At 39.2% G+C, this 19,639-nt stretch overlaps 3 protein-coding genes across 3 annotated transcripts in view; all 3 read right to left on the bottom strand.

Annotated features, from left to right (window-relative positions):
• Positions 1–2,342, bottom strand: part of LOC114846365 (NACHT, LRR and PYD domains-containing protein 3-like) — a 36,158-nt gene extending 33,816 nt beyond the window's left edge. Inside the window, exon 1 of the mRNA XM_055506635.1 lies at positions 2,338–2,342. Coding sequence (XP_055362610.1) covers positions 2,338–2,342 — 5 coding nt within the window. The remainder of the gene's footprint in view (positions 1–2,337) is intronic.
• Positions 1–19,639, bottom strand: part of LOC114850884 (NACHT, LRR and PYD domains-containing protein 12-like) — a 369,265-nt gene that overhangs the window by 33,816 nt on the left and 315,810 nt on the right.
• Positions 1–19,639, bottom strand: part of LOC129603679 (uncharacterized) — a 258,884-nt gene that overhangs the window by 62,134 nt on the left and 177,111 nt on the right. The gene's annotated exons all lie outside the window — the stretch shown is intronic.

Below are 19,639 nucleotides of genomic sequence, written 5' to 3'. Positions count from 1 at the left end.
ACAAATTTTTTACTCAATCTTGCATTAAGTTAATAAATTGTAAATTGGTGCTTTTTATTTTGGAAAGATTTTAGAGAAATGTGTGGGGTAATCGCGTAACTGGTCAATTAGTCTTTAATTACCCATTCAAAGCAAAAACAGTGCAGTTAAAGCTATAATTGGAATTGGTGCTTTATTTTGAAAGTATGGTAAGGAACACGTGTGGGTAACTTAGCGTACTGTTAATGTATCTTTGAATAGTCATACTACCCATCTAAATTGAAATATTGCTATTAAACTAATTATTTGGCTTGGGTGCTTTTATTTTGAAAGGATTAAAGGTAAGTGTGTTGCTAATACTACACAAGCCAATATGTAGTTGAGTAATCAGTATAAGCATAATGGAATGCTGTCTAGCACTGATCATCAGCAGTTTTACCTGTCATGATCTGCCAGCTGCGCTCGTCGGCCATGGAGACGAAAGGCGGTAAATATCATGCTCACTCTGCTTCTGTAAAAGGCAGAGTTCACCCTGTATTAACAGGCTGTTCCAGCTAAACATGATAGTTATGCACAAAATTATTTCATTTACGATCCCAAGGCTTCATGAGTCATGGTGTGAATTTTATATTTGAGGATAAGAAATGTAGTCCACAGTGGCAATTTCAAAATATGTCTCCTCTGTTTTTCTTTTCTCCCCAGACTTGTCCAAAAATGTATCATTAGAGTCTATGGGAGTAATTTCGGGATCTCTCTCTGCGCTTTGGAGGTTGATAGGGCGACTAAGTATATGTCTGAGGGTATATCCAGACACTAATCATTTAGAAAGAAGACAAGTATTGACTACGATTAGTGAATATTATGTTGATAGAGTAAAATTGTGGCTGTAGTGGACAGTGAGAGACAGAAGTTCTGTCTTACAAAACGACTCTTTTCTCACTGTAGCTGTGCACTCACTGCACGCTCACTGACCCAATACCACTAATGGAAAAGCGTTACATTTAACAAAATCCACATGAATTTAATACGCTCACAAGTCGACAACTTAAAAGGAATACAAGGAACGCTGATTTCAGGAGATACGTGAAAGTGATAGAGCGCTTTGAGCTTTGAAATGACTTTTCTACGCCAAAGTATGACTATGATAGACGCTGATGAAAAGAGGGAATTTACAGAAATTTGACGATGATTCCCATATACGACCATTATAAAAAACGACGGAAAACGTTGAATAACGTTAAATTGAAAAGCTGAAACGTGAAAAGTAATAGCCTGCATCGTCTAACGTGACGCCACGTTTAGAGAGCGTGAAAACGATTATTTCTGCAGATGAAACGTTGAGAAGTAGGATAGCGAACGCGAAAAAAGTGCGAAATACTAAGAATAACTAGAAAAGTAATTTCTCTGAGGAAATTACGTGGGAGTAGCTATCTGCTGCGCGGCATCACACGAATGTACAAACTGCTGATTAGCTGTGACGTCAAAAGTTGACTACGGCGAAAACGATGAAAACGATGAAAAGGCGAGAAACTTGAGGCGCAAGATTAAACGATGACAAATATGGCGATTAAAAAGAATTTTATTAGAAAAGATGACCAGAGGTGCATACTATGACAAATATGAAAGAGATGATCATGATTCACAAGTTGACCATGGGGGTTAAAGATGTCAAAGATTAAAGGTTGACCATTATGTGCATTGTTTTGACAATCATAATAAGCTGACTATCTTTTTGATTTGAGAAAGTATTTGTAAATAATCATATCCTACTGTATATTTTGAATAACTAGTAGAAGAAATTTAGCGCAGTCAGAAACTAAAAATCTTGCCATTTAGGTAAATAAATTACATGTTGCTTTTATTTTGAAGGAATTTAGGTAGGTTGTGTGTGGGCGTTATTACTAAACTATAAAATAGTCATTAGATAGATCTACGTAGAATTTATCATTCAATAGCGTAAGAATAGGCCCTATTTAAAGCCAAGAATTTAGATTTAGTCGCTTTCAGAATAAAAGCACGCCTATAAGTTGGAGTGGCTATTTAATGAACTCTAAGTATCCCATTAACGATTTAATTTCAGACGCATGACTTAATTTTTTTTGAATCATCTTGGCCATTAAAGTAATAATTGTAATTGGTGCTTTTTTGTTTTTTTTATTTGAAAGGATTTAGAGGAAATGTGTGGGGGTTATAGCGTACTGTCTAATTAGTTCTTTAATTACCCATTCAAGGCAAATAACAGTGGCAGTTAAAGGTCTAATACTTGGCTATTGGTTCTTTATTTTGACAGGATGTAGATGTAGCACGTGTGGTGTAATTACAAACTGTTAATCTATATTTAAACAGGTCAATACTTACCCCATCTAAAAGCAGAATATTGCTATAAAGCTAATTAATTTGGCTGGTGCTTTTATTTGAAAGGATTTAGTAGGAGAGTTGTGCTTAATTAACTACACAATCAAAAAATAGTGTAGATGAGTAACCAGGATGAAGCATGGAACTGCGTCTGACAGACTGAGGCATGCAGGAGTTGGACCCTGTCAGTGAAATCTGGCATGCTGCTGTCTGCCGTCGCCATGGAGACGAAGGGCGGAAAATCAGGCTTCACTTTCGCTCGTAAAAAGCAGAGTGTGTCACCCTGTTCAAACAGCTTGTTTCAGCTAAACATGATCGTTATCACAAAATTATTTCATTTTACGAGTCTCGCAAGGCTGGGGGCATGAGCAAATGGTTTTCATTTTATATTGTTAAGGACAATAAGCTTGTAGTCCACCAGTGGCGAATTTGCAAAATATGCTCCTCTGTTTTTCTTCTCCCCTAGACGTTGCCAAAATTTATCATTATATCAATGGAGAATTTCAGGATCTCTCTGCACTTGAGGTTCCATAGCGACTAATAGTATAGGTCTGAGGGTTATATCCAGACACACATTAGAAAGAAGACTAAGTATGACTACGATTTTATATGGAAGTACTTATTTTGATGAGTAAAAATTGTGGCTGTAAGTGAACGAGTTAAGACAGAATTCATGTCTATAAAAAAAAACAAGCGCCGGCTTCTCATCTGTAGGCTGTGACATCACGCACTCTAACTGACCCAAACAGCATTTCACTAATGTAAAAGTCTGGAAAATTTAAGCAAAACCACACGATATTTTAAACTTCTCATCATAGTCGAAAACTATAAAAGATTAGCAGACCTGATTTATCACGGAGGAACGGTTTGACGATGATAGACGCTTTTTGTACGTAACATGAGTTTCCTGACGCCAAAGTATGACGATGATAACGCTTGAAAAAGAGGGGAAGTTGACAGAAAGTTGAACGAGTGATTCCCTGAGGAGGCGACCATTATAATAAAAACGACGGAACAAACGTTGAATAACGTTCAAGTTTAAAAGCATGAAAAACTTGAAATAGTAGATAGCCCTGCATCGTCTAAACAACGACGATGACGCACGTTTAGATAACGTTGAACGATGATTCTGAGATGAGCCGTTGAGAATTAGATAGTCGACCGTAAAAAACGGCGAATAATAGATATAATAATAATAATAACTAGAAAAGTAATGTCTCGAGAATTACGGTGGAGAAGCTGATAACTGCTGCACCGTCCAAAAAAAAAAAAAAGAAAAAACAAAAAACAAAACAAACGTATGACAATCGCTGATTGAAGCTGCTGGACGTTAAAAAGTTGACTACGTTTGCAAGAAGTTTGACTACTGCACAACGATGAAAACGCTGAAACGAGAAAACGTTGACAAGATTAAACGTGCAAAAGATTGCGATTAAAATGATGATGATAACAAGATGACCAAGGTCATACATATGACCATTATATTAAGAGATGACAATTATCAAAGTTGACTCAAGGTAAAAGATGTCAAATTAAAAGGTTGACGCAATGTGCCTTGTTGACATCATAAATAAATTCTTGACTATCTTTTTGATTTGAAGAAAGTATTTGTAATATTACCCGTGTATATTATTAATACTAGTAGTAAATTACCATCAGAAACAACATCTTGGCCTTTTATGGTAATAAATTACATGTGGTGCTTTATTATTTTGAATAGGATTTGAGTGTGTGTGGGTGGGGATGTACTAAACTATAAATAGTCATTAGTATATTCATAATTTATCATCAATAGCAATAATAGCCCTATTAAAGGCAAATATTTATATTTGCCCTTTCATGAATAAAAGCACCCTAATAAGTTTGAGTGGCATATTTACTGACTCTAAGTGTGTCCTGCATTAACGCTGGTAAGTTAATCAGAAACGCACAAATTTTTTATCAGATCTTGCCATTAAAGGTATAATTGTAATTGGTGCTTTTGATTTGGGGGAAAAGGATTTAGGGAATATGTTGTGGGGGTAATAGCATAACTGTGAATTAGTCTTTAAATTACCGCATTCAAAAGCGAAAAACATGCAGTTAAAGCTATAATTTGCATTGTGCTTGTATTTGAAAAGTATGTAGAGGAAGCGCGTGTGGGTCATTACTAACTGGTTAATCTATCTTTAAATTAGTCATAATTAACCGGCATCTAAAAGTTGAATATTGCTATTATAAGCTAATTGATTTGGCTGTGGCTTTTATTTGAAAGATTTAGAGGAAGTGTGTGCTTAATTACTTAGCATCAATCGTCATGAGTGTATTGAGTAATCAAGTTAATACGCATGGGAACTGTCTGTCTACACTGATCATGCAGCAGTTTGACTGTCATGACATCTGCAGCTCTGCAGCTGCGTCCGTCTCCATGGAGACAAAAGGCGGGTACAATAGGCATCACTCTTCTCTGTAGAAAGCAGAGTTTCACCTTTATAACAGGCTTTGTTCCACAGCTTAAACCATGATAGTTGTCACAAAAATTAAATTGTCTAGTTATACGAGTCCCAAGGCTTCGAATGAGGCAAATGCTGTGAATTTTTATGTTTAATGGACAAAAGCTTGTACCACAGTGGCAATTTCAAATATTCTGCCCGCCTCTGTCTTTTTCATTCCCCTATACGTCTACCGCGAAATTATCATTAGAGTCTTGGGAGAATTTCGGGATCTCTCTGCACTTTTATGAGGGTTGATAGGGGCGACTAAGTTATAGTCTGAGGTAATAGCCAGACCATCATTAGAAAGATATGCAAGTATGACTACGATTTGAGTGAGTAATTATGTTGATAGAGTATAAAAATTGTGGCTGTAGTGACGAGTTAGAGCAGAATTTCTGTCTTAATAAAGCGCACGCTTCTCATCTGTAAAGCTTGTGTGACATAGTCACGGCACGATCTAACAGAGCCAATACACACAATGGAAAAGGCTGAAAACTTTAAGCAAAACCCACACGATATTTAAGCCATCACATCGAAACTTATAACAAGATACGAGGACGCTGTTACACGGGAGAATCGTTGAAGATCTAGACGCTTTGACGTGAAATGACGTTTCTGCTGTACGCGCTAAAGTATGACGATGATAAGACGCTGATGAAAGTAGGGAAGCTTGACAGAAAGTTGAACGATGATTCCCATATACGACGGCATTATAAAAAACGACTGAAACGTTGAAATAAGTTAAAAGTTGAAGGCTGAAAACGTGACAAGTATAGCGGCTGCCATCCTAACGATGACGCACGTTGAACGTTGAAGCGATTATTCTGCGATGAAGCGTGAGAAGTAGATAGCGAACCGAAAAAACGGGCGAACAATAAGAAGTAATAATAATAACTAGAAACAGTATTTCTCGGAGATTACGTGGGAGAGCTGATCTGCTGGCGCAACGATAACAAGCTGATGCACGCTGCTGACGTTTCAAAAAGTGACTACGGCAAAAGCGATGAAAACGATGAAACAGATAAACAGAAACGTTGACAATGATTAAACGCTGACAAAAGATGGCGTATTAATAAAGATGATGATTAAAAAGGATGCCCAAGGTCATACTATGACAATATTAAAGAGTGATCATGATTCAAAATTGACCAAGGTTTAACAATGTCAAGTTAAAAGGTTGACCAATGTGTCATTGTGTGACAATTCATAAATACGGGGACTATGCTTTTTGATTTGAAGAGAAGTCTTTGTAAATAATTAGCTAACTGTGTCATATTTAATGAACTGAGTAGAAATTTTCCCAGTCAGAACAAAAATCTTGCCATTTAGGTAATAAATTACATTTGGGGTGCTTTTTATAATTTTGAAGGTATTTAGAAGAGGTTTGTGTGTGGGCGATTACTAAACTATAAAATTTCATTTAGATAGTCATAATTTTAATCATTCATAGCAAGAATAGCCCTATTAAAGCAAAATTTAGATTTAGCCTTTCAAATAAAAGCACGCCTAATAAGTTTGTACGTGGCATTTATCTCTGACTCTACAGTAGTCCGCCTATAACGATTGGTAAGTATTCAGAACCAAAATTTTTTTATATCAATCTTTTGGCCATTACAGGTAATAAATTGTAATGTGGTGCTTTTATTTTGAAAGGATTTAGAAATGTGTGGGGGGGTAATACTAAAACTGTCATTAGTCTTAATTACCGCATTCAAAGGCAAAAACAGTGTCAGTTAAAGCTAATAATGGCATTGGGTGCTTTTATTTTGACAGGATGTAGAGGAAGCACGTGTGGGACTTACTAAACTGTAATTACTATCTCTTTAAATAGTGCATATACCCATTAAATTGAATATGCTATTAAAGCTAATTATTTGGCTGGTGCTTTTATTTGAAAGGATTTAGTGAGAAGTGTGTGCTTGAATTATACACACTCCAATAGTGGTATTTAGTAATCATAATAAGCATGGAACTGCTGTCTGACAACATGAGCATCAGTCATGTTGACCTGTCAGTGAAAATCTGTGCAGCTGCGCCGTCGCCATGGAGACGAAAGGCGGGAAATCAGGCTCACTCTGCTCTGTAAAGGCAGAGTTTCACCCCCTGTATAAACAGGCTTGTTCCGAGCTAACCATGAAGTTATCCAACTAAAAATTAATCTTTTACGAGTCCGCAAGTTCTTCAATGAGCAAATGGGTGTGAATTTTATGTTAAGGGACAAAGCTTTGTAGTCCCCCACAGTGGCGAATTTCAAACTATGTCTCCCTCCTCTGTTTTTCTCCTCAGAAAACTCTGGCCAAAAATTCTCATTAGAGTCAATGGGAGAATTCAGGACTCTCTGTCACGTTTGGAGGTCGTTATAGCGACTAAGTATAAGTCTGTAGGTATATGCATTACCCAAATCATTATAAAGAAGAGCAGTATGACTACGATTTAGTAAAGTAATTATGGTAGAGTAAAATTGTGGCTCGTAGTGACGAGATATAGAGACAGAAGTTCCCGTCTTATAAAGCGGCAACCTCTTCACTGTAGCTGTGACATCGACGCACTCTAACTGACTCCAATACACACTAAGTAAAAGGCTGTAAATTTAACAAAAACCACACGATATTTAAAAAACGCTCACTAAGTCGAAAATGCTAAAAATACGAGACGCTGATTTACACAGGCCGAACGTTGAAAAGATTGATAGACGCTTTTGACGTGAAATGACGTTTCTACGCCAAAGTATGACGATTTTATAGGAACGCTGATGAAAAGAGGGAAGTTACAGAAAGTTGAACGATGATGCCCATAGAAAGACGACCATTATAGAAAAACCGACGAAAACGTGAAATAACTGAATAACGTTAAAAGTTGAAAATCTGAAATTCGTGAAAAGTATAAGCCCTGCATCGTCTAACGATGACGCACTTTAGAACGTTGAACGCTGATTCTGCGATGCGCGTTGAACGTAGATAGTCGCGACCCCGAAAAAACGGGGCGGAATAATATATAATAATAATAAAGAGCGAAGATCTCATAGTGTGAGAGTCTGTTTCAGCTCTCCACTAACTTATAAAAAGTATATGTCTGGATGAGAATTAGCGATGGGAGAGCTGCTCGCTGTCCAACTCCCGCCACACGTACAAGGCGCTGAGTAGCTGCTGACTGTCAAAAGTTTACTTACATCCTAAGTTGCACTAACGGCAAAACGATGAAAACGAGGAAACGATGACAAGATTAAATACGATGACAAAAGATGGCGATTAAAACATATGATAAAAAGATGACCAAGGGTCATACTAAGACAGATTAAAATATGACAAGACATCAAAAGGTTGACGGCAAGGTAATAAAAGATGTCAAAGATTAAAAGTTGAACCGAGTGCATTGTTGACAATCATAATAAGTCTCACTATTCTTTGTTGATTTGGAAAGAAAGTATTTGTACATAATTACCTAACTGGTAATAGTTTTATAACTATTAAAAATTTACCAGTCAGAAACAAAAATCTTCCTTTAAGATATAAATTACCTTGGTGTTTGGTGCTTTTATTTTGAAAGGATTTAGAGGTTGGTGTGTGAGTGATTACTAAATTATAAAATAGTCATTAGATAGTCATTAATTTATCATCTCTAGCATCTCTACTCTCGGTGTACCCTTGGGCTCTCTCGACGACTACTAGTGAGCTCAACTTCTTTAGTCCACCATCATGACTCAGATGATTTACCTCTCACGCTTCTCGAATAAAAGCACACCTGAATAAGTTTGAGTGGCTATTTACTGAACTCTAAAGAGTTCTCAGTAACGATTGGTTTAGTATTCAGAATCGCTTACAACTTTCAATCAATCTTTGCATTAAAAGTAAAAAATTGTAATTGGTTCTTTTATTTTTGAAAGGATTTAGAGTGAAAATTGTGGGGTTATAGCGTAACGTCAACTATCTTAAAATAATCATAATACCACATGCTCAACGGCAAAACATGCAGTTAAGCTAATAATTGTCATTGTGCTTTTATTTTGAAAGGATGTAGAGGAAGCATTGTGGGTCATTACGAAACTGTTAATCTATATTTGAAACTAGTCATAATTACCCATTCTATGAAAGCAGATCATTGCTATTAAAGCTAATTATTTGCTTGGTGCTTTTATTATTGAAAGATTTAGAGGAAGTGTGTGCTTCATTACTCACAATCTAATAGTGTTAGTGTGAGGTATTCATTAAACAAGTACATGATACTGCTGTCTACACTGAGGCATCAGAAGTTTGACCTGTCAGTGAAATCTCAGCTGCGCTGTCGCCATGGAGAGCAAAGGCGGGAAAATCCAGCGCTCACCACTCTGCTCTGTAAAAAGCAGAGTTTCACCCTGTATAAACAGGCTTGTTTCAGCTAAAGCGCATGGATAGTTGATCACCAAATTATTTCATTTACGATCCCAGCTTAATGAGCAAATGTGTGGAATTTTATGTTGAAGGACAAAGCTGTAGCCAGCAGTGGTCAATTTCTAAAATATGTCTCCTCTGTTTTTCTCCTCACACGTCTGCACAAAATTATCCATTAGAGTCAATGAGAATTTCAGGATCTCTCTGCACTTGAGGTCGATAGCCGACCTAAAGTATAGTCTGAGGTATATCCATACACATCATTAGTAAAGAAGACAAGTATGACTATCCACAACGATTTAGTGAAGTAATTACGTTGATAAGTTAAAATTGTGTCTGTATTGACGTTACAATTTATTTATTTTTATATATAATATTCTCTACAAGTTAGCAGTGGTAGTCTGCCAGACCTGTGTGAAATACCATAAGAAGAGCGTTTTAAAAAAGTCAAGTGAAAGGTTTTGGCGTCTCACAGCTGTAGGTGCAGCTGATCATGCGCCCGATCTCCCATGGAGTTATTCTTTGTCTCGGAACTAAAGTATTTTACACCTATTGACCGAGTGAAGACAATATGTTAATGTCTCTGTGCCAATACGTAGTAGGGGATGGGGTTTGAAGTTTGCTTTGCAACTGAATCAACATCAGACGCTGTAACTCGCGTGAAGCGAGTTCCAAATCCACTATGTTGCCTGTGTAATAAAACATTGTTTTTCTGCAGATATTTTGGTAAATGTCATTACGGTAAAGTATAATAATGCAGCTTCCGTTTAAAGGGCACATTGCCTATCTCTTAGTGTTTTAACTGTTTAATTGAGCACCTTAAAAGTGGTCAAAGTGGTTTATGCTGCAGAGCAGGAGTTATTTTTGTTTTCATTCAGTAAAAACATTTATCGTGTATAAGCACATGTACAAACAAACAAGCTACTGCATTAATGCGTTGTTGATCTGCTGAGTCCTGATGTTCTGACGCGCCATAGAGAAAAAATTTATACAATTTATTTAGTTATATTAAATAAAATCCTCTTACAGATTTTATGTGAACGTCCATAAGAACAGCGTTTAAAAGCAGGGAAGTGACGGCTTTTATGTCAGGAGTATAAGAAAAAGACCATTGCTTTTAGAAGCCAGATGTTTTTTAATTGGTAGTACACACAAGACACATCATATGAATATTGTATTTTTACATGATGGACTACTACTACTGTAGAGTACAACATCAGCGTCCGCTATGCCCTCCTTGTCTGTCAACAATTATTGTTGAACTTATTATTATTATTATTATAATTATTAATTAATTATTATTATTATTATATTGTAATTATTATAAGAACTTTCTCTAGACCGGAAATTAGAGTGTTGCATAGCTTTGCTGTGAGTCTGTTCCTCCAGTAAAACCTAACGGCTGATATAAGTTGCTCCTTGGTGCTGGGCTTGGCTTCTCTGCGAATAAAGTCTTTCAGCAGATGCCATACTAGCTCTATGGGGTTCAGATCAGGGGACTCTGCCGGTGTGCGCACCCAGTTGATTCCTTCAGCCTCCAGACAGGCTCTTGCAGCGACATGTTTGGGGTCATTGTCCTGGAAAAACCGATGCCGAGGTAAAAAATACTTTCTAATATATGGCCCCACTGTGCGTTTGATTATGGACTCCTCGAAAAACTGTCTATCCATAATCCCCTCGAAAATAATCATCGGTCCTGGTCCCCACCTAGAAATCATTCCCCAAACGTGGAGTTTGAGGGGATGTTTAGGTCGCGGTTTGGAAACCAAGTGTCCTTTCTTTGCAAAGCTCATTCTGGCAAAATGCTCCAATGCCACAGTCGTTTCGTCCATGAACAGCACATTGTGAAAGAGTTTGTTAGTCTCAATCCACTGCTGAGCCTGTCGCAGTCGCGCTTCTTTATTGTGTTCGCGAAGCATCGGACAAAACTCTGTTTTGGTGAACTTCCATCCCAACCTTCTGCGGGCATAGCGTATGGAGGTCTGGCTGACGTTCACTTCGTAATCTGATTGCAGGATCTTTTGCAAATCTCTGGCCACTAACTCTGTATTCTTCTTAGTGAGGTCATCTATGACAGCCATAACATGGCTAGAAAGACAAAGAGCACGCATGTCAATAAAAACAGTTTTTAATGCTAAACATAAATTAACATTGTCATATACTAAGCACAAAAAGACATTTGACTTGACTTACCTCACCATTTTTCTCGGACGTACACGCCTTGGCTGACGCGCCTTATAGTGTCTGCGTACAGTCCGCTCGGACACGTTGACTCCAGCGGACGCAAGATGAGCCCTGATCTCACGGAGAGTCTTTCCCTTCTTACGCAGAACACGGACATCTTCAGAGTGTGATTTTGAAATCTTGGTCATTTTCTTGATCTTCGCAACGAACAAAAACGGAACAGGCCAGAAGTAAACACTACTGTGATTTATACAGTGGAGGAAGTAGGTGTGGGGGCGTGGTTAGATCAGCTGATCACCTGGCCACGGTGAGAGACGCCACTTACGTCCTCACAAGTGATATAAAAACGCTTATTCTCCTCTGCAATTCATTCTTGGACCTCAACGTGTCTACAGATCCTTAAAAAATGCCTGGACAGATGGATTCACGGACCTTTTACGGGAAAACCACCGGCGTTAAAAGAAAGGGATTTCAGCCAAACGTACTTACTGACTGTTGTAATTCAATTTTCCTTATTATTCCGCAATTTAATATTATATTGTCTTTCTGCATTCCCAGTGGGCTGTGTCAGCAGCAAAAGCAGTCTCAAAAGTCCGGCTTGTGAAAAAAAAATCGGTAAGTTTGATACATTATTTCCGTTTAACTACAGCTATTGTTTCACTTAACACTTGTTTCACCTAAGTTATTAGTCTAGCGTGATGCTCCAAAATAATGTGCTAATATGTGCTCTTCTAATTGATAGGCCACCATATGTGAGGAAGAGATCCCTGCACCATCAGCGGTGATGGATACAGTGGAAGGGCTGCTGAAGCGGACGTCGAAAGCAGAGAAACAGACCGCGATGCAGACAGTGGAGGAGCTGCTTAGGAAGAGCTCGGAAACGGAGCGACAAGCCACAAAGCAGATGATGGAAGGTCTGCTGAGGCAGATCTTGGAGGAAGAGCGACAAGCCACTACGCAGTTTATTCTGGAGCAATTTTCAAGGTTGAGGGAGGAGTTTGTTGCATCTTCCACCAAGTGCACCTGTGATCATCGCCAAAGCAGGAGGCAACTTTGGAGTGACAGCCATCCTCAGGATGAGTTTTTTGCCCTTCAGCTGTCATTGTCACCCATGGCATCTGGTTTGCATCTGCCCATCACTACCCCAACCCAAAGAATTTGTTCTTCCACGCCAGCACGAGCGGCCACTGCCAGCCCAACAATTCTCCCGGACATAGTCCTGCAAACAGTGGAACCTGACGTGGAAGAAAAGATTTTTAATGAGGCTAAACACAAAGACGGCCGTCCACATCCGGACGACTATGCGGCCAGAATGTTTATGCAGATTTATGCAGCTTGTGGACTTCACCACGTACTCTTCCTGGGTCCACAAGGTGAACTGCAAAGGCTTAGATGGGAAGCAAGGAGTCCCAAAGAACGTTCTGCGGAAGGTCAAGGAGCATGTTATGATGCTGAGGTACCGGAGTACTCCTCAATTACGGAGAAGGATTGGAGAGACATAAGAGACTGCATAAACGAAAGGCTGCGGAACCCACGGAAATCGAATCCCAGGAGTGGTGAAGGCTGCTTTTAGATTTTTTAAATTGTTGTTAAAAATGCAAATAAAAATTCACTGGTGAAATTCTTGTTTTAATTACTCTTTTTTGTGAAAATGTCTACATATAAGATGAGGATATTCAGAGTCATTGATTGGATGTTTATGCAAACTATCGGCCATTAAGCCAAACTATCGGCCATTAAGCCAAACTATCGGCCATTAAGCCAAACTATACTGTAGGACATTAAGCCACCCCAGCCTATGAATAAGTGGTTCCTCAGCACCAAATCGTTGAAACCAAATGAGAAAACGGAAAGCGGCTTTAAATCTTTTCAGCTCGGTTTTTCGTTTTTAACACGCTGCTTTGAATAAATGCCGTTTGTTCCTTTTTAAACGAGAAACGAAAAACGGTCCGTGTATGTTCCAACTGTTTGATTTGTCCCCCAGAATAAAATCTTTTTTTCCACAAAACGAGAAAACAGGAAACGGCTTCAAATCTAATTCCAGGTCTAGTTTTGAAAACAGCTCGTTTATTTGGTTTTAACACGGTGCTGTGATTAAATTCCGTTTTTCGCTTATATCAAGAGAAATAAGGAAGCGGATGTTCTTTGTATTTTATTTTCTGGACAATTTACCTAGAAAACGGCTTGATTTATTCTAGTGGGGGAAATCAAACGTAGAACGTACACAGACCCGACACAGTACTTACACACGAGGACATACTGTATAAAGACAGCAGCGAGATCAGCATTTGACAACCAAAACTAGCGCGGATTGACAACTTGATCCAAGTCATCTGCCTATGAATAAGCGGCTCCTCAGAGCCATCGATGGAACGTCACATCACTGTCTGCTTCAGACGGTGACGCCACTTTCCTGATTCTCTCGTTGCCTGCATTATCACATGCATACATTTCTGGTTAAGCTCTACCTGGACACATCATCTGTCATTCGGGCTTTTCATTCAGAGTCAGAGCAAACTATAGGCCACAGTAAATTTTAAGCATTTGGTTAACCTTAAAAGCTGCTATAACGAGAGAACGACTTAGTTTTTCGTTCTCTGCTTTTTTCTCAAAACGAAAAATCAGCTTTAAATCCAACTCCGTGCCTTGTGTCGAAAAAACAACAACACTTGAATTCCGTTTGTCGCTCGTTTGCTCCTCCAAGAGAGGACGAAACGAAACGAATCCAGTTTGTTTTGTATTTTTTCCTCATGATCAACAAACCAGAAGACGATTACAGATATACATATAAAACACATTTATAACACAGATTGATGAATAAATATAGATTCCTATTTTATGTTATTATACTTATATTATTCTATTGGATTGGCTGGAGAAGGGACTGTGTCTCTCGGCAGGCCTTTAAACTGTGTAAAAACATCAGCAGCTTCGGCAATTGACAACAAACAGTAGCCCACACTAGCGAGCAAAGACGCATAATAATCTATAATATTTAAAAATGAACTACTCTACATTTAATGATACAAAACAATGACATCGTTTTTTGAGCTTAATGTGCAGACACAGATAGAAATGAACAGTCGGACCTCACATCTTTGCGCCACCTGGTGGTTAAAACGAGCCTAGGACCCTCATTTTTTTCAGCTGGCTGCAGGATTAAAAATCCTTAGTCAGGGACGCACCCGTGGCGCGCTGGCGACGCGCACGTACTGCGGTAAAAAAGGGGGTCGCTTTGAAGTGCTACGACTGTATATCCTTATTGTATCACTTTACAGTCTCAGGTAGTAATCTATATCATAAATGAAGAACTTTTAGAAAGTTTTAGTTTTTAGAGTAGGATCTATACAGCCCCTCTAAGCAGTGATATGAGCAGCTAGTTTGGCCCAGTGGCAAGAAAGCAGGGCCCTAATTTCAAAAGAAAGATTTACAACACTGTTGTTATGCGAAAACACTTTATAGTTTTTAGTGAAATCAAACTGTTTTTATTTTATTTGTGCACATTCAGCTCTGCAACTTCTTCTTTGCAGATCTGATCAGCTATACATTCAACTCATCGGCTAGTTTCAGTAATGTTTCAACCGATTATTTACAAATAGGTAATTTGAATATTTTACAGTTATATAAGGCTTGTTTATGCGTTCACTTCTTAATATACTTATATTGATTTCCTTCAGATATATTGAGTTATAAATTTTAGCAATTCCCTGCACATGCGTCATCAAATGCTCCAACTTTTCCAAATCTAAAATTCAGCTACTTCTTCTGCAGCTACTGTCAGCTGTTTTAAATGTTTCCACATCATTAAACTATTCCTTCAGCTCTTGGACTCCATTTACCTATTTTGATACATTCAACTATATTACATCAAGTTCAGCAATCCTTTACATACTTTCTTCATTTTAGCGTTTCTTGAATTTCAACAGATCTCTTTGACGTATCCCTTATTTGAAATTCAACTGCTTCAGCTTCTTCTGAAAATATTCAGCTCGGTTTAAACAACACCCAGTTTTTTTCAGATACATTCATCTATGCTTTATGTGCTTATGCTGCTTTCAGATATGTTTTAAATGTTTCAGCTATTTTCTAGCAATTCTTCTGGAAGCATCCACTTTGCATTTTCTTATGGAAATGCTTTATCTAGTTACTGAGAGAGCTGAACAGCTCTCACACTATTGTTATCTTCGGTCTTTCTTCTTCTTCTTCTACTTATTCCGCCCTTTTTTAGATTGCTATCTACTTTTTAACACTTCATCGTAGAATTGCCGTTCAACCTTCTAAACGTGTGTCATCTTTAGGAGATGTGGGCTATTACTTTTTATGTTTTCAGCTTTTCAACTTTTAACATTAATTAATTTTTTTTCATCTTTTTTTATAATGGTTGTCTATGGGAAACATCGTTCAACTTTTTGTCAACTTCCCTCTTTTCATCAGCGTCTATCATCGTCATACTTTGGCGTAGAAACGTCATTTAAACTTCAAAAGCGTCTATCATCGTTCAACTTTCTCCTTGTAAATCAGCGTTGTCGTATCTACTATACTTTTTGACTTGTAAGCGTTTAAATATGGTGTGGTTTTTGTTAAATTTTCAGCTTTTCCATTAGTGTGTATTGCGTCAGCTAGAGTGCGTGATGTCACCGCTAGAGTGCGAGGACTCGTTTTTTTTAAGACAGATCTTCTGTCTTTAACTCGTCACTACAGCCACAATTTTCACTCTATCAACCTAATTATTTCAGTAAATCGTAGTCATACTTGTCTTCTTTCTAATGATGTGTCTGGCTTTACCCTCAGACCTATACTTTAGTCGCTATCGACCTCAAAGTGCAGAGAGATCCTGAATTTCTCTCATTAACTCTAATGATAATTTTCGGCAGACGTCTTGGGAAAAAACAGGAGGAGACACATTTTGAAATTGCGACTGTGGCTACAAACCTTTGTCCTCAAACATAAAATTAACTCCACATGTTCAGGGAAGCCTTGGAATTCATAAAATGAAAATATTTTTGTAATAACTATTATGGTTTTGCTGGAATAAGCCTATCTATCAAGGGTGAAGGTCTGCTTTCACAGAGCAGAGTGAGCCTGATTTTCCCGCCTTTTGTATCCATGGCGACGGCGCAGCTGCAGATTTGACTGACAGGTCAAACTCCTGATGCTCAGTGTACAGAGCAGTTCCATGCTTATACTGATTAGTCAACTACACTATTGGATTGTGTAGTAATTAAGCGCACACTTCCTCTAAATCCTTTCAAAGTAAAAGCACCAAGCCAAATAATTCGCTTTAATAGCAATATTTCTGCTTTTGAATGGGTAATTATGACTATTTAAAGATAGATTAACAGTTTAGTAATTACCCACACATGCTTCCTCTACGTCATTTAAAAAAAAAGCACTAATGCAATTTATTAGATTTAATTGCACTGTTTTTGCCTTTGAATGGTTAATTATGATTATTTAAAGACTAATTGACAGTTACGCTATTACCCCCACACATTTCCTCTAAATCCTTTCAAAATAAAAGCACCATTTACAATTTATTAAATTTAGCAAGATTTAGTTCATAAATTATTACACAGTTATGGAATTAATTATAAAATACTTTCTTCAAATCAAAAAGCTAGTCAGCCTATTTATGATTGTCAACAATGCACCTTGGTCAACTTTATAATCTTTGACATCTTTTCACCTTGGTCATCGTTTTAATCTTTGTCAACATTTTCTGGTTTTCATCGTTTTGCCATATTCAACTTTTTGACGTCAGCAGCTTAATAAGTGTTTGGCATCGTTGCGGCAGCAGATCAGCTCTCCAATGTAATTTCTCGAGAAATTACTTTTTCTAGTTAAAGTTAGGATTCAAAAAATGTTATAGCTTTTTTGAAATTAATTTAGCATGTTGTTCCATTATGGTTGTAATGTGTTCTTTTTGTTTTTGTGTCGCACACCATGAGAGTGTGTGTGAGAGTGAGCATCAACGAGCAGTGATTTGTTTGGTATGTGAATAATAAATGGGATTTGTTTTATACTAAGGGAGCACCCCTAAGAGAGGCTATTTCTCTTGTCTACCTTGTTTATCTGCACAGACTAATCTAAAGTCCTGCAGTTGAATAAGACAGTTATGTTTTTACCTATACTTAAGCATAGGAATTGTGTGGTGTTTCAATTGTGTTAAAACACTGAGTTAAACCATAAAATGAAGAGCCTGAAGTATTTGTTTGTAGATTTAATTCCCTTCATGAGACGGTGAAAACTGTTAAGTAAATACATACTCTGAATACGTACAATGGTTGTCCAAATGAAAATAAAGCATATCGAATTTCACAAACTAGTACTTGTACGTTCTAAATAACATGACTTAAAACTTTACACACATCAACTAATGAGTTGAGACACTTACGGCGTTCCGCCCAAATGAATCACCACCTCAGGCTACAACCTTCACTCAGGCTACAACCTTCACTCAGGCTACAACCTTCATTGGGCCCTGGGCGGAGGTTGGCCCTCAATGCACAACCGCAGTGTATGTGTGTGGGTTTGAGTGTAGCACTACACGGGGCGAGCATGGGCATACTTGAGCAAGAGAATGGGTAAGTGTGAAAGAAGGGTGAGGATGGCTCTGGCTGTGCTGCGTGTGGCGCCTGGGCAGTAGTACTGCGGTCCCTGGGTCTCGGCTTTCTCTTCCTGGCTGGGGGTTGTGGGGGGTGGTGGGGTGGGTAGCAGAGCCAGTCAGGAACCTGGCTCTACGGACCCTGGTGCTCTGCTTCTCAACTACATTTCTCCACATTCATCCACTTAGGTCTGCAAGGGCGTTCTGCTGATGGAGGATACTCTGCAGTTTTAATTGCATTAGTCATACACACTCGTCCAGGAATCTGGGGGCTCCTTCCGGGGGGGCCAGTAGACGGAGCCTTCCCATTGATGGCTCTGTGTGCTGGACCCCTCGGAGAATTGGCTATCTCCCAAAGTTCCTCATACTTAGCCACATACACTCTTTCACTGGGGTCTAGGGCTGAGGCCAGTTGTGGCCTCGCCCACTGGCCCTGGTGGCAAGATCACCACCCAGTTTTAACTGCAAAAAGACATTTAGGGTGAGGGGGGGCACTGTCCGGGGGACACACCGTCAGCCAGCGGTTGTGCTCCTGGAGGTGTCACCCACCTTCAGTGCACTTTAGTTCCACACACTCATGTCCAAGCTGGGTTGCAAGGTTCTGGGGTAGCTTTTCTGCTGCCCTCTGCCTCCCCTGGGTTGGAGGGGTTGGGCAGGGCTCGGGAGGAGCTGCGGTCCCTGCCTGGGGCCACATGGACGGCAGGCCGGAGACCTACCCTCCCCACGAATGTGATCAAGCGAATGGTGTGGGTGCGAGAATGTATCTGTGAGTGCATTGGTTCACTAGTTTGTTGTGAGAGAGTTTATGGTGTGTGTGTTGATGTGATGATGTGTGTTGCACATGTGGGTGGGTGTATGCGTCTGTGTTTGTGTGAGTTGGTATGCGTGTGGTGAGGTTGGAGTGTGGGGGGTCCGGTTTTCCGCCCGGGGTACGATGATCGTCTGCCTGGGTGGTCTCTTTTCTGCTGACCCCCACCAATTGCTGGCCTTGTGCTGCAGGCCGGTGTGGTGGAAATTTTGCAATAAAGGCAGATGAGAGTTGTCCTTTTGTGCGATTTATTGAAATAATAAAGAAAATAAAAATAATGAGGAAAGCAAATCAAAAAGCCAGCTGGGGAGATCAGAACATACACCACGGAGGTATAATGCAAAGATCACCCCGTTCTGAGGTTGTCTCTGCCTTTTAACCCTTCTCCCGGGACCTGGTGGAATCTTCCTATCACACTGTGGGTGAAGATGTTTACATTACACAGGGAATACACAAGGTCTACAGCCTTGGGTCTGGTGAGGCATCAGATAGAAAGGAGCCAGAGCCCAGGGGTAAAAGGCAGACACAAGCCATAAACAATCGGTCAGTCAAACACAACATTAGATGTCGGCACTTAATGTGCGACAGAACCTTGAGAGGAAGATAGATTGTCTGTCTAATAATGTTAAGTTCTGGGTCTAATCAACAAGTACAGAATGCATGGTTATTATACAGAGTCAGAAATGAACACAAGAAGCATTAAAGTACAATTCTTCCATTACAGCCGGTGTGGTGCCAGGGGTGCTGTCTCTGTGGCTGCTGCAGCTCTGCCTGGGGGGCTCTGTGTGGGCGGCTTGGGTCGCAACACCTGCCCTCCTGGAACTGAAGGTGTGTGGGCTCCCTGGCTGCTAGGATTCCTTCCTCTGCT

This window comes from Betta splendens, chromosome 24, assembly GCF_900634795.4.
Source record: "Betta splendens chromosome 24, fBetSpl5.4, whole genome shotgun sequence".
Taxonomy (NCBI): Eukaryota; Metazoa; Chordata; class Actinopteri; order Anabantiformes; family Osphronemidae; genus Betta; species Betta splendens.
The sequence above is the reverse complement of the archived record's forward strand: the minus strand, read 5'-3'. Positions and strand labels throughout refer to the sequence as shown.